We start from the raw sequence: 12,583 nt of genomic DNA, 5'->3' as shown, positions 1-12,583 counted from the left end.
GGTCACCTTCCTTGTGTGCATCCTTCCCAGTGTTGTGCCCTCTGTGGCTCCAGCAAGTTTGCCAGTTTATGCATCTGTGTATGTTAGGGGGTCGGGGAGAGTGAGCACTGACTCAGTTCAGCAGCCATAGCCATTTGTGGAGCTGTCTCTGTGGTAAGCAGCAGAGCCTATAGCAGCCAGGGGATTCCAGGAACAATTCTAAGGGTGGAAAAAGAATTTGCCTCAGGAGAAGGCACCAGTTCCAGAGCCTGAGACTCAAACAACACCCCTGGGAAATCACTCCTGGGCTCTGTCCCTACTTCTTCCCTCCATTCTCCTTCATGAAAGCATGTGCCATTGCCTCTTCTAGAGAAAACCCTGAGACCCTTGAGTCCTGGGATTTTCTGATATCAGTAGGGACATCCCAGGGAGCCAAAATAGTCTCCCCTAAACACTCTCCCAAAGCTGCTTTTCACACACAGTTGCTTCCCCTCATCTCTAACAGGCTCAGTCCAACATTGAAGGGTGGGTGGAAGCTTCTAGCACCAGAGAGTTTGGGGGAGCAGCTGGGGAAACCCCAGATGAGCCTTCAGCAAAGATACCTGAAATGACTCTACAGAGTCACCCTAAAGATGAGGGATGTGGGTCTGAAGCTCGATGCCTATGCTGAGAAGTCTTTAATGAGAATCCTGACCAGCATTTCATCCAGTAGCCTCTTCAGCCTCTGAGGGATGAAGCTCATGGTCTGGGTCTAAAATGTCTCCAGGATCTGTCATCAGTTTGAGTCTGTCTAGCTTTCAGTCATAAGGCAGAGAGTTCCCAGATTCCGGGGTTTTTGAGACTATGATGCTATACTGCAAAACTTAGCACTTTATGGAAAACAAGGATTTTAGAAAGCCTGAGACTAATGATATCATAAAGTCACAGAATCTTAGGACTCTTAGATTCATAAATCTCTAAGACTTGAACTTGAGAACTCTTAGGATCCTAGAATCTAAGAATGATGGGTCCTAGTTGTTGTCCCCTGGTGAGCCAACCCTTCAGTCCTCAAATTCTCATTGTGGTGAGTGTAGTGGGTACTATAAGAGGTTTTTGATTCCCTCCCTTTCAAGGCCCTTGACGTGGACTTGGGGGGGGGGGTATTTGACACAAAACAAATGTTTAGAAATTTCTGGAGCCCTCAACTCTGGCTCTGAGTGCTGCCAGGGTGTTGAGGAGGGGAGGGAAGAACCTGCTGAAGCAAAGAGAAGCCCTCCACATACTTTAGGAGGTGAGCTGTGACATTAACATCAAAGGATGGGTGAGATTTGAATGAGCTGAGAAAGGAGGGAGGGCCCCACCAGTGGGAGAAGAATCTAGAGTAGGTGCAGGTGAGAGGGGGACATGAGCACTTCTTGTCTGGTGTTTTCCTTTCCTATTTTGACATCTCAAGTCTGGAGTTCATCACCAGGGAAAATGCAAGAGGCATGTTAGGGGCTCTGGTTTTGCTGAGAACAAAGGAAACTTCAGTGTTTCCATGCATGAACCGTCATTCAAATCTCCCTTATCTGCCCTGGTCCCCTCTGAGAGGGGTTAGGTGGGCTCTTAGGCAGTTGAGCTACTAGAGTATAAGTAAGGGCGAGGGATGCCTCCCAACCCCATTTTCCCACTCCCAGATTTGACTTCAACTCAGGGCTGCTCTTTAACTGAAGGAAGAGGCGAAGGGGGGGAGAAGAGATGCATGGAACACAAACTTGAACCCAAAGCACAGCAGGCTGCACTGACCAGCAGCATGCTTTGGGCATGCCTACGAGGGGCAACAATAGTGACCAGGCATCTGAGCTGTGAAGAAGTGGTAGAGTATCCATAGCTGGAAAGGTGATCAGTGGCATTGTTCAAGCTCAGCGGATGCTGGCCTGACAGAGCACAGTGAGCATGAAAACTGGTCAGAAGTGGTCCAGGGTATAGGTCTGGGGTCGGGGTGCGAGGAGCTTGGGACCAGACACATAAGCAGGGCCAGAGATCATGATCCTCTGGTACTTCTCCCTAGAAACCTCACTCTACTTGAGTTCTAGGGGAATACAGAATAGGATACAGAATAGAAAGAATATAGAATGTAGAAGGAAACCAGTCTTGCTTTCATATTCTTGAGAGAATGTATTTATGCACAGTGTCTCCTAGAATCCTGAAGAGGTCTACAGGCCAGCTCAATAATGTGAATTTTGTTTTATTAAAATACATTTAGGTAAAAAAATTCCTTCTCCCAATGAAACATTTCCTGATTTTATCCCCCTCGTCTCCCCTCCCCTCTCATCACCTACATCCCAAGGCAGGCTGCAGGGACAGTAACAAGAGACAGTCAGTTGGTGCAACCTTTGCCCAAGTTTGAAGATGTTTATCCTTGAAGATTTCCTTATGTATGTTTTAATGAGGCTGCAACGCGACATAACATAAAACTGTATAACTATCCATGATATAAACACTGAAATCATAATATACCAAAACCCTGACAATAATGAAGAACACTCCCAAGAACACTGAAAGTGACAGTGACAAAAACACAGATCACGATGATTAACATGCACTGAAGACTTACTCTGTGTCAGGCACACAGGCCTATCTCCTGTAACGCTCCACAATCTTAGGCTGTAGAAACAGCGGTCTGCTTTCTGGATAGGGGCTGAGGCACGGCGAGGTGAAGCAAGCTCCCTGTGCACGCACACACAGAAACAGCTGGGGCTGCAAGCCAATCCCGACCTGACTCTGGAGACTCCCAAAGTCCTGGAACCAAGCACATCACTTGGTTACACCCCCTTGTCCAGAATCAATAGGTTATATATATAACAAAATCGTATAAGCCTTATACTTTCGAGGAAAGGTAAGGGGAGAACATTTGAGAACACCAGGGAAGGCAGGTTGTACCAGCAGATGCTTCTCTTTAGCAGATGAAGAAATGTAGGGTAGATCCTTGCTTTGGGAGGGAGGTGCAGGAACCAGCAGCATCACAGGGCAGCTTGTTGGGAGTGCTAATTCCCAGACCCCACCCAAACTCCCAGATCAGAAGCTGTAAGTTCACAGAATGCCCAGGGGCTTTGTTTGAAAAGCAAGGGTGTGAAGAGGGCTATAGCATTGACAGTCTCCACACCTCCATTGCTCCTTCTGCATATCTGTGTCTGCGAGGAACCAGGTCTTCCCTGATTCCTCATGAAGACCTCCTCAGCCACCTTGACTCCATGCCTAACAGGCTAGATTTTACCCTGCAAGCATTGAGCAGCAATTGTTGCCTTGGAGAGGCTCATAAGGCTTGAGTTGCTCTGCAGGTACCTAGAATTCAGGAGACACAAAGACAAATGCCTACAGGGGCCAGGCTTACCACTAGCAGAGTGTATTGACCACATGCCCTGACAAAGCCTTGCCCAATCTGTTTCTTTAATTTTTTTTAATGTTTATTTATTGTTGAAAATCAGAGTCAGAGCGTGAGCAGGGGAGCAGCGAGAGAGGGAGAAGGAGACACAGAATCTGAAGCAGGCTCCAGGCTCTGAGCTATCAGCACGGAGCCCGATGCGGGGCTCCAGCTCTCAAACTGCGAGATCATGACCTAAGCCGAAGTTGGACGCTTAACCGACTGAGTCACCCAGGTGCCCCCAATCTGTTTCTTTAAAAGACTAGGGTGGAGGGGCGCCTGGGTGGCTCAGTCGGTTGAGCGTCTGACTTCGGCTCAGGTCATGATCTCATGGTCCGTGAGTTCCAGCCCCGCGTCGGGCTCTGTGCTGATGGCTCAGAGCCTGGAGCCTGTTTCAGATTCTCTGTCTCCCTCTCTCTCTGACCCTGCCCCGTTCATGCTCTGTCTCTCTCTGTCTCAAAAATAAATAAACGTTAATAAATAAATAAATAACTAAATAACTAACTAAATAAATAAATAAAAGACTAGGGTGGAGTGTGGGCTCTGACATGAAAGTTCACACCTTCTGGTGCAGCAGTAGGTCACGTATTTCAAATTTACCCTTCAAATAAGTAAAGGTGAGGGGCGCCTGGGTGGCTCAGTCGGTTAAGCGTCCGACCTCAACTCAGGTCACAATCTCGCGGTTCATGAGTTCAAGCCCCATGCTTGCTCTGAGCTTGCTGACAGCTCAGAGCCTGGAGCCTGCTTCGGATTCTGTGTCTCCCTCTCTCTCTGCGCCCCCCCCCCCCGCTTGTACTGTCTCTCTTTCTCTCTCTCTTTCAAAAAAAAAAAGTAAACATTAAAAAAAATAAGTAAAGGTGAACAGGTCAGATCTTAGCAGGTATCAGTTCTGAATGCAGGCTCAGTAAGTCCTCTGATTCTAGAACTTGTCCTTCTCCAGGGATACCCCACCCCCCAAGTGTCTACCTAGCCATGAATCCACAGCACAAACTATGCTCTGCCAACCAACCCCAGCAATGCCAGGATCCACTTATGATTCCACTCTATCCACAACTGCAGGGAGAGGAGCAAGGCGGGGGAGGAGCAAGGAGAGGGGGGAGGGAGGACCATCCCTTTGTCCCGATGCCTCCCCTGTCAGTCTCCTCTGTCCCATGTGTATTCAGAGGTCTTCATCCCTCTCCATCTTGGCCACCTGTCCCACCTTCCTCCTCTGCCTCTGCTGTAGTTATTATTTCTATTCTGGCCAGTAGAATTCAGTGGGTGGGCCCAGAGAGGTGCGCAGGCTCCAGCCTGCAGGAGGCAGAAGAGCCAGGAAGTGTTTGTGTCCACCTGTGCCCATAGGTAACACGGTGCCTTCAGGTCTGTTTCTTGCTGGAACTTTGGCACAGTGTCACCCAGGTGGAGGAGCCCAGGAATGCGTATTCCGGGCTCATGCTCAGGGAGTCCCCATGTGAGGTGCACCTCTCGGGTGTGCACCTGGGCCAGCAGGGCCGGTGGGGGCAGAGAGAGGGTGCTGCAGCTCCCATCCTCTTCCCTGAGGAGCAGCACATCAGCAGCCCCACCACCCACTCCTGAAAACAGGAGTCACCACATGAAGCAAGCAAACGTCAACTTGCAGGGACCCAGAGCCCATGAATGGCCAGTGAAACCAACTGTGGGCCAGGTTTTGGGGAGTCCTCAAGAGTTGAGAGGGACTTAGGAACATGGGTAGACAGAGACGACACAGGGCCACCTAGAAGCCAGCCTGGCACATGGACAGCCTTGCTCTGCTGTGTTCCAGGTGTGACTGTCCCCCTGGCTACAGCGGGAAGCTCTGCGAGGTGGACAATGATGACTGCGTGAACCATAGGTGCCGCCACGGGGCCCAGTGCGTGGATGCAGTCAACAGCTACACATGCATCTGCCCCCAGGGCTTCAGGTATGGTGGAGGGGCCCCTTGGGAAGGGGCCTGCAGGCTGGGGACTGGTGAGCTAAGGCAGGCTCACCCATGCCCAGGTAGCCCTAGCCCTGGGCCTCCTGAGTTTCCTTGGAAGGTCAGTCCTTCCTTGTCAAAGACCAGATGTTGTCAACCCCGTGTTATAGACAGAAGAGCCATCCAGGGCACCCATGTGGAAGTTGGACTTAGGGTCCAGCTCACAAAATGTCAAGCTTGGGCATGATTCCTTCTAATGGAAGATGCTACCATCTTGGAGCTCAGCTTACAGGATAGGGGTAGCCACATGGCCACACTGGAAGGAATCTTATTTTTAGGCTGGAGAACAAAAACCTTGTGCCCTAATGGTAAAAAATGGAGGCAAATAGGAGAGCTTGGGGTTAGTCACTGGAATCACTGAAGCCAGAAGAGAAGGAGGGGATGGGAAGCACTGGCCAGGGGGTCAGGAGAGGTCCATGGGGTATATACAAGGAGAAACTGGGTTTCAGCCCTCACACCTACACTGCCTGGAAGGGAAGGGTGTAGGGGGCACTGGAGGGGGAGGCAAGGACCAGACCTGAAGTGGCGGGGGAGGGGGCGGCCTGGGGACAATTCCATGTACATCAGTACTTGCTGCATGACATAAATCCAACTATGCAAATGAGCCTTGGTCATGGACTCTGAGAAGGAACCACTCTGCAAAGGCCAGTTTTTCCAAAGCCTGATTGAGACCATGTTGAGGCTTGGGAACATATAAATTCCTGAGGCCCACCCCAGAGCTACTAAATTAGAATGGGGGCGGAAAGAAGGGGCTAGAAATCTGCACTTTTTTTTTAATGTTTTCAAATTGTGGTAAGATATACATAACATGAGATTTACCATCTTAACCATTTTTCCATGTACGGTTCAGAGGCATTAAGTGCACTTCCATTATTGTGCAGCCAATACCACCATCCATCTCCAGAACTTTTTTAATCTTGCAAAACTGAAACTCTGTCTCCATTAAACACTAACTCCCCATTCCCCCTCCCTATGGCCCCTGGCAGCCACCATTCTACTTTCTGACCCTATAAATTTGACCGCTCTAAGTGCCTCATAAAAGTGGAGCCACACAGTATTTGTGTTTTTGTGACTGCTTTATTTCACTTGGCATAATGTCCTCAGGGTTCATCCATGTCGTAACAGGTGTCAGAATGTCCTCCCTTTTTAAGGCTGAATAATATCCCATCGTATGCATGTGCCACATTTTGTGTATCCACTCATCTATGGATGGATGAGAATCTGGGCTTTTAACAAATTCATCCAGATGTTTCTGATGACACTGAAACTTGGGGACCAGCACTCTCATGCAACCCTATTATTTTAAAAATGGGGAAACTGGGTCTTAGAGAAGGAAAAGGCTTGCCCCAGTTGGTGGTAGGACTGGAACAAGTCCCAGTTACCATCTTTCTTCCCTCTCTCTGCTGGTGGCTCTTTGGCCCAAATAACTATGATTGTCTCCCCACACTGTTCTTTCCTCATCCCTCCTCCGTCCCTCCTCTCCCCTCCCCACAGCGGGCTCCTCTGTGAGCACCCCCCACCCATGGTCCTGCTTCAGACCAGTCCCTGTGACCAGTATGAGTGCCAGAACGGGGCCCAGTGCATCGTGGTACAGCAGGAGCCGACCTGTCGCTGCCCCCCAGGCTTCGCCGGCCCGAGGTGCGAGAAACTCATCACTGTCAACTTTGTGGGCAAAGACTCCTACGTGGAACTAGCCTCCGCCAAGGTCCGGCCCCAGGCCAACATCTCCCTGCAGGTGCGCCCCGCCCCTATGTGCCCCCCAAGCTCCAGTTGTTCTGAGAACAGCTGTTGTTCTACAGACAACTCTTGACTGGCTTTCACTGCTAATAGCAGTCCCCACGTGCAGCCTTTTCCATTCATTTATCTAGAAAATATTCACTCAAATATTATATGTCAGACACTGTGCTAACAATGGGGATTCAGTGATGGACAAGACAGAGCCCCTTGCCCAGGGGAAATTGACAAGCAGAGGAACCAGTGGTAACTCTGGGTGTTGTGGGAGCACATAGGTGGGACAGAGCTCCCTCGCCCGCTGAAAAGAATAGGATAGGCTCCCCAGAGGCAGTGGTAACTAAACTGAGATCTCAAGGATGAGTAGGAGTTTGCCTGGAGAAGGATAGAAGAATGAGGGGCTGGCAGAGCAGGATGAAGAGGGGATGCCATCTAGCCTGAGACATCAGCATGTACAAAGGCCCAGAGGCACAAACAAGCAGGGCCTTTTTCAGGGAATGAAAAACCACTTAGTAGGAACCAAATTCTTTTCCAGCTAACTTCTTTCAGGTTCCTTACCTGTGGACCTGAGCAAATTTATTCCAAAATGCATTTCTGGGTGACCCAAATGCAACTGGGAAGGGTGGAGCAAGGATGGTATATGGCTGAGAAAGAGCAGGCTCTGGCCCCTAGGCATTCTGGGGAGGAAGACCCCAGAGACACAGCTAGAGGATGCAGCCCAGTGAGTGGCCCCTGCCACATGGCACTAACTATGGCCCTGCTCTCCTTCTGCTCATGGACACTCTAGCTTTAAGCTTATGGTGAAAATACTTGTTCAACACAGATCTGTTGCATGCCTCTGCATGCCAGGCACCATTGCAGGTACTGGGGCTGCAGAAATGCACAGAAAGCTCAAACTGCCTCACCTTGTGGAGCCTCCAGTCCAGTGGGCAGGCGTCTGAGATGAGGGTTGACCCTGAACACACACACACACACACACACACGAAGGAAGCTCTGGGTGTGTCAGCCCCTTCTGGGTCCTCCTCATTGCCCTCCTGCCTTCCTCCCTGCATCCCACCCACCCAGGGACCTGAATGTTGGGTCCCAGCTAACCAGAGCAGCACCTGTGCCCCAGACATCCAGAGGGTCCATCAGACCACCTGCTCCACATCCATTCCTTTAAGCTGCACTTGTGCTGGGCGATGGGAGTGGACAGGCTAGTCAGACAACCCCAGCCCTGCAGCGGGGTGTGCCCTCTGGGCAGCAACTTCTGAAACCAGTGTCTCTCGGCCTTGGCAACACATTAGAATCATCTGGAGAATGCCTAAAATTGTCTTTGCCTGCCCCCTCCCCGACCTTGAGAGTCATATGTAGTTGGTTTGGGGTGAAGCCTAGACAATGATTTTTTTTAAAAATTCCCCAGATGACTCTTAACACAGCGCCTAGTTCATAGTAAACACCGAATGAAACGGTAATTGTTAGCATTTTGTTTATGATTGAGATTATACAGAGAGACGGAGGCCTTGAGAGGGGCAAGGATTTGAGTGGGATTACATTGTATGCCGGTGGGAGAGGCTAGAGTAGAGCTTGGGGTTCCTGACACACACATACACACACACACACACACACACACACACACACTAAAATAGTGTGTGTTATATTTATCTTATGAGTGTATACATAAACAAAGTGGCTCACAGTGGGTGCTCATTAAATAGTTATTGAATTGAATTGCACCATCAGCATTTGCTGGAGTAGAAGTATATGCCCTCTAGCAATTTCCAGACCAGACAAAGGAAAAAATAGGGAAATGAACTCAGATCTGGGGTCCATTCAGATGCCTCCCGGAAGAGGTCTCTGTGAGGGGGGGTTGGGGAGGCTAGTCCTCAGGGGAGCCCTAACCCACATGCCTCTCCAGGTGGCCACTGACAAGGACAACGGCATCCTTCTGTACAAGGGAGACAATGACCCCCTCGCGCTGGAGCTGTACCAGGGCCACGTGAGGCTCGTCTATGACAGTCTGAGCTCCCCACCAACCACAGTGTACAGGTAAGGACCACAGCCCCTCCCGCCAATGCTCACAGGTCCTGCGTCTTCCCTCCTGCTTCCTGCCCTGAGAGAAGATGCCAGGGCCACTCTGATGCCTCTTCTCCCTGCTGCCCTCCAAGCACACACACTCAGAGTGGCTGGTGGGAGGGAGAGGGGCGGTGCTGGAGGAAGAGGCAGGAGATGAAGGCTGACCCCACAGGGAGATGACACCTCATTACCATAAGATAAATGGCCAGCTGGCTACCGTGCAGAGCTGTGTGTGCCAATGGGGATGAGGCTGCTTAATGAGGTGCCCTTTTCAAAATGTCATCCTCATCTTTTATTAGTTTAAGAAAGAAAACAGGGGGAGATTAGCATGCAACTCAAGGGGAAGAAATTCCAGAGCACCGAGGGAGCAGGACTATTCCTTAAGTGACTTTCAAACTGTTCTGAAGGATGGTTTTTCCTAAACTTCAGTCTTTCCAACAATCGCCCTGATTTTTACAAAAAGCTTGTAAAAATATGGTATGTCAGCTATACTGTTACTTAGCAGGTTACCTTACATGGCCTTTAAATGTGCTCACTCTCTACCCTGAGCTTCATCTCAAGGAATATCGTCTGTGAAATCACAGATATGCTAGCTCAACGTTAGATTTGTTTCTACTTCTCAGCGGAATAAGTACTAAACACAAAAAATCATTTTAGTCATAAATATTTTGTAATAATTATAAAAATAACCATTGAGATGAGAAATGTTTGTGTTACACCTAAAAATCACATAAAACTGCCCGAGGCAGGAGAGCCATTCCTTGGGGGGAGAGCACCATGCGTGAGAAGGGCCCGCATCCCAAGGCCAGCATTTCCCCTCTGCAAGCAGGAGCACATTGGTTAGGATTGGGGAAGAGCAGCAGTTTTCAGACTAAATCATTTATTCAATCAAAACTTTTCTATTGAACTCAAGAATATTAAATACACAGAAGCAAAACTGTCCTGCAGGGGCTGGAGAGAGCCAAGCTTCTTCCTTCACACTTCCTCTCATGAAAACCCCCAAAACAGCACCTACAAACCCAGTCGAGAACCATTGGTTTAAACCAGTGGTTCTCAAAGTGTGGTGCCAAGGCTGCAGCAGCAACGCACCCAGGAACTTGTGAGATGGGCACATTTTCAGACCCCACCCCATACCTACTGACAGAAGCACTGGGGTAGGGCCCAGCCATCTGTTTCAGGGAGCTTCCAGGTGATTCTTTGCACGAGCCTGAGAAGTGTCAGCTCACGCAGGAAACATTCCTGGAGAAGGAACCATTTATGCTAGGTCTTGATGAGAGGGAGAATTTATATGAGCAGAACAGGTGGGCAAGCAGGCTGAGGGGACATCACTGGCAAGCCTAGGGGACAACACAGGGGGTTCGACCAGAGCAGAGGTTCACAGCAGGGGTGGGTGGAGGGATCACTGACCAGGCTAGGACAGTTGGGTACAATAGATGCCAGGAGAAGGAGCTGTCACCAGTGGCTTCACGAGTTCCCTGGAGTCAGGGCCTCCCAACATCTGTGTTTCTGGAGCCGCTGGTCATGGGCCAAGTGGACAGAGAGCCTGGGTGCAGGGCCTGGGGCAGCCTGTCACACAGCCTGTGGTATCAGACACATCCAGGTTTGAACAAGGTATTCGACCTCTTGCCTCAGTCTCCTTCCCTGTGTACTGTGGATAACAGGACATACTTTTGCAAGAGGAGGGCAGGATGGGTGGGGGGGGGGGCGTTTGGATATTGAGGGTTGGCAGATGAGAAAGTGCTTGGCAAATTGAACCTTTACATGAGCATGTCAAGGACAGAAGGTGGCAGCCAGGCTTGGGGAGGGGGCTGGGTTCTGTCCAGAGCTCTGTCCAGAGCCCTGTCCAGAGCCCATCCCAGCAGAGCCTAGCCCTTCCCTCACACTGATGTTAGCTGCTGGGGGGAGGGGGGGGTTGGTAAAAGCGTGATGTTGTTGGTAAGAATGTTGGAATGCTTTTCTGCTGTCTGAACCAGGTTGTGAAATAGGAACCCAGAGAACTACTTTCCCCTATAGAACTACTCTCTCTCCTTGTCAGGGGGTCAGTCGGCTGAGGGTTAATAGGGGGCCCTGGGGAGACCCCAGGCTCTTCCTTCTATCCACAGGAAGAACCCAGTGAAGTATGCCCATGCCCACAGGCGAAGCCTAGTGACAGACTCTTAGTGCCCTTCAGCTCACAATCCCGAAGGGCCCAAGTCTCCAGAAATCCCATTATTTAAAATGGGTTTCTTCCAGTCTTCTGTGTGGCAGCACTGGCTTTGCCCCAGTTGTGCACTCTTTCACTCAGCAAACCTCTCCCCGGCACCTTGCATGGACCAGATCCTGGACTAAGTGTGGGGGACCCAGAGTTAAGCAAAACACAGTCCAGGGAAGAAGGCAGGTGTGTAAACAAGCGATAGTCACATGGGCAGAATAAAATAGGTCTTGCAGAAGATACGGGTGCATGCTATGGGAGCAGACATTTCTGCTTGGAGGACTAGGGAAGGCTCCCTGGAGGAAGTGGTAATGTTGAGCTGAGGCTTCAGCGGTGGCTGACAAGCATTTCCACAGGTTGCCTTTCCAGAAGGCACTGGGCTGGGGGAGGCCCATCAGTATGCACAGAAGCCATACTGTGTGGGACTGGGGTTAATAGAGGGCACAGGATCACTGTGGTGACCCCTGGCCACCTAGGAAGGCCTCCTTAGCCTCAGGGCCAGGGTGCCAAACCAAAGGTAATAATCAGGGGAGTTGGCAGCTTGCAAAATTCTGCCCACTGAGGCCCCATGGACAGCCCCAGAGTGAGAATGAACCACCGGTGCCCCCCAGCAGGGAACCACAGGTCTGGAGCAGCAGGATTCTGAGCCTCCTCTATGTGGGAGCCTGGTTTGATTCATCTGCCTAACTATAGCCACAGGGGAGTGCTGGCACTTCAAGGTCTGACCCCAGGTTCCAGGGCAAATACACAGAAAAGCCTGTCTTTGCCCCTGCCTGCCTGCCCCAGAATGGGAACAGGCTGCACTGTTCTGTAGTTCTGAGACTTGTCAGAGGAACTTCAGGCACTATTTCCTACCAGAGAGGCCAAGGGGCCAAGTAAGGGAACGAACCTGGGGAAAGCGGACTGAGGTCTCCGTGGGAGTGTGAAGAGTGTGGTAGCCTGGGGAGCACAGGCCTTGTCCGAAGGGACAGCTGACCTCTGCCCCAGGAGATGCTGCCCCGTGGGAATGCAGATCATCAAGGAGCACTAGAAACTCGGGGTTTCTATGTGAAATAGCTCAATGTTCAAAGGTTGGCCAAACACCACAAGAGAGCTCTCTTTGGACCATCACACATGCTCCCTGAGTCTTATTTACCATAGTCCCATCCATTGCCAAGGTCTTTGTCTCACTTGCTCCTCACCACAAGCCCTAGGGTAAGCGTCATCACTCCTGTTCTAGGGATGAGAAACATGATGCTCAGGTGAAGTTTTTGGCCCTAAAGCACACAAACCA

The 12,583-nt window shown here is 50.5% G+C and overlaps 1 protein-coding gene across 1 annotated transcript in view; it reads left to right on the top strand.

Annotated features, from left to right (window-relative positions):
* The window catches only part of SLIT3 (slit guidance ligand 3), a 593,034-nt gene that overhangs the window by 571,371 nt on the left and 9,080 nt on the right, over nt 1-12,583 (top strand). The window contains exons 30-32 of the mRNA XM_019450253.2: nt 5,142-5,279; nt 6,828-7,068; nt 8,962-9,092. Coding sequence (XP_019305798.2) covers nt 5,142-5,279; nt 6,828-7,068; nt 8,962-9,092 — 510 coding nt within the window. The remainder of the gene's footprint in view (nt 1-5,141; nt 5,280-6,827; nt 7,069-8,961; nt 9,093-12,583) is intronic.

The sequence above is a fragment of the Panthera pardus genome, unplaced genomic scaffold (genome assembly GCF_024362965.1).
Source record: "Panthera pardus isolate Hobbes unplaced genomic scaffold, ASM2436296v1 HiC_scaffold_2, whole genome shotgun sequence".
NCBI classification, from domain to species: Eukaryota; Metazoa; Chordata; class Mammalia; order Carnivora; family Felidae; genus Panthera; species Panthera pardus.
This window is presented reverse-complemented; position numbering and strand designations above follow the sequence as displayed.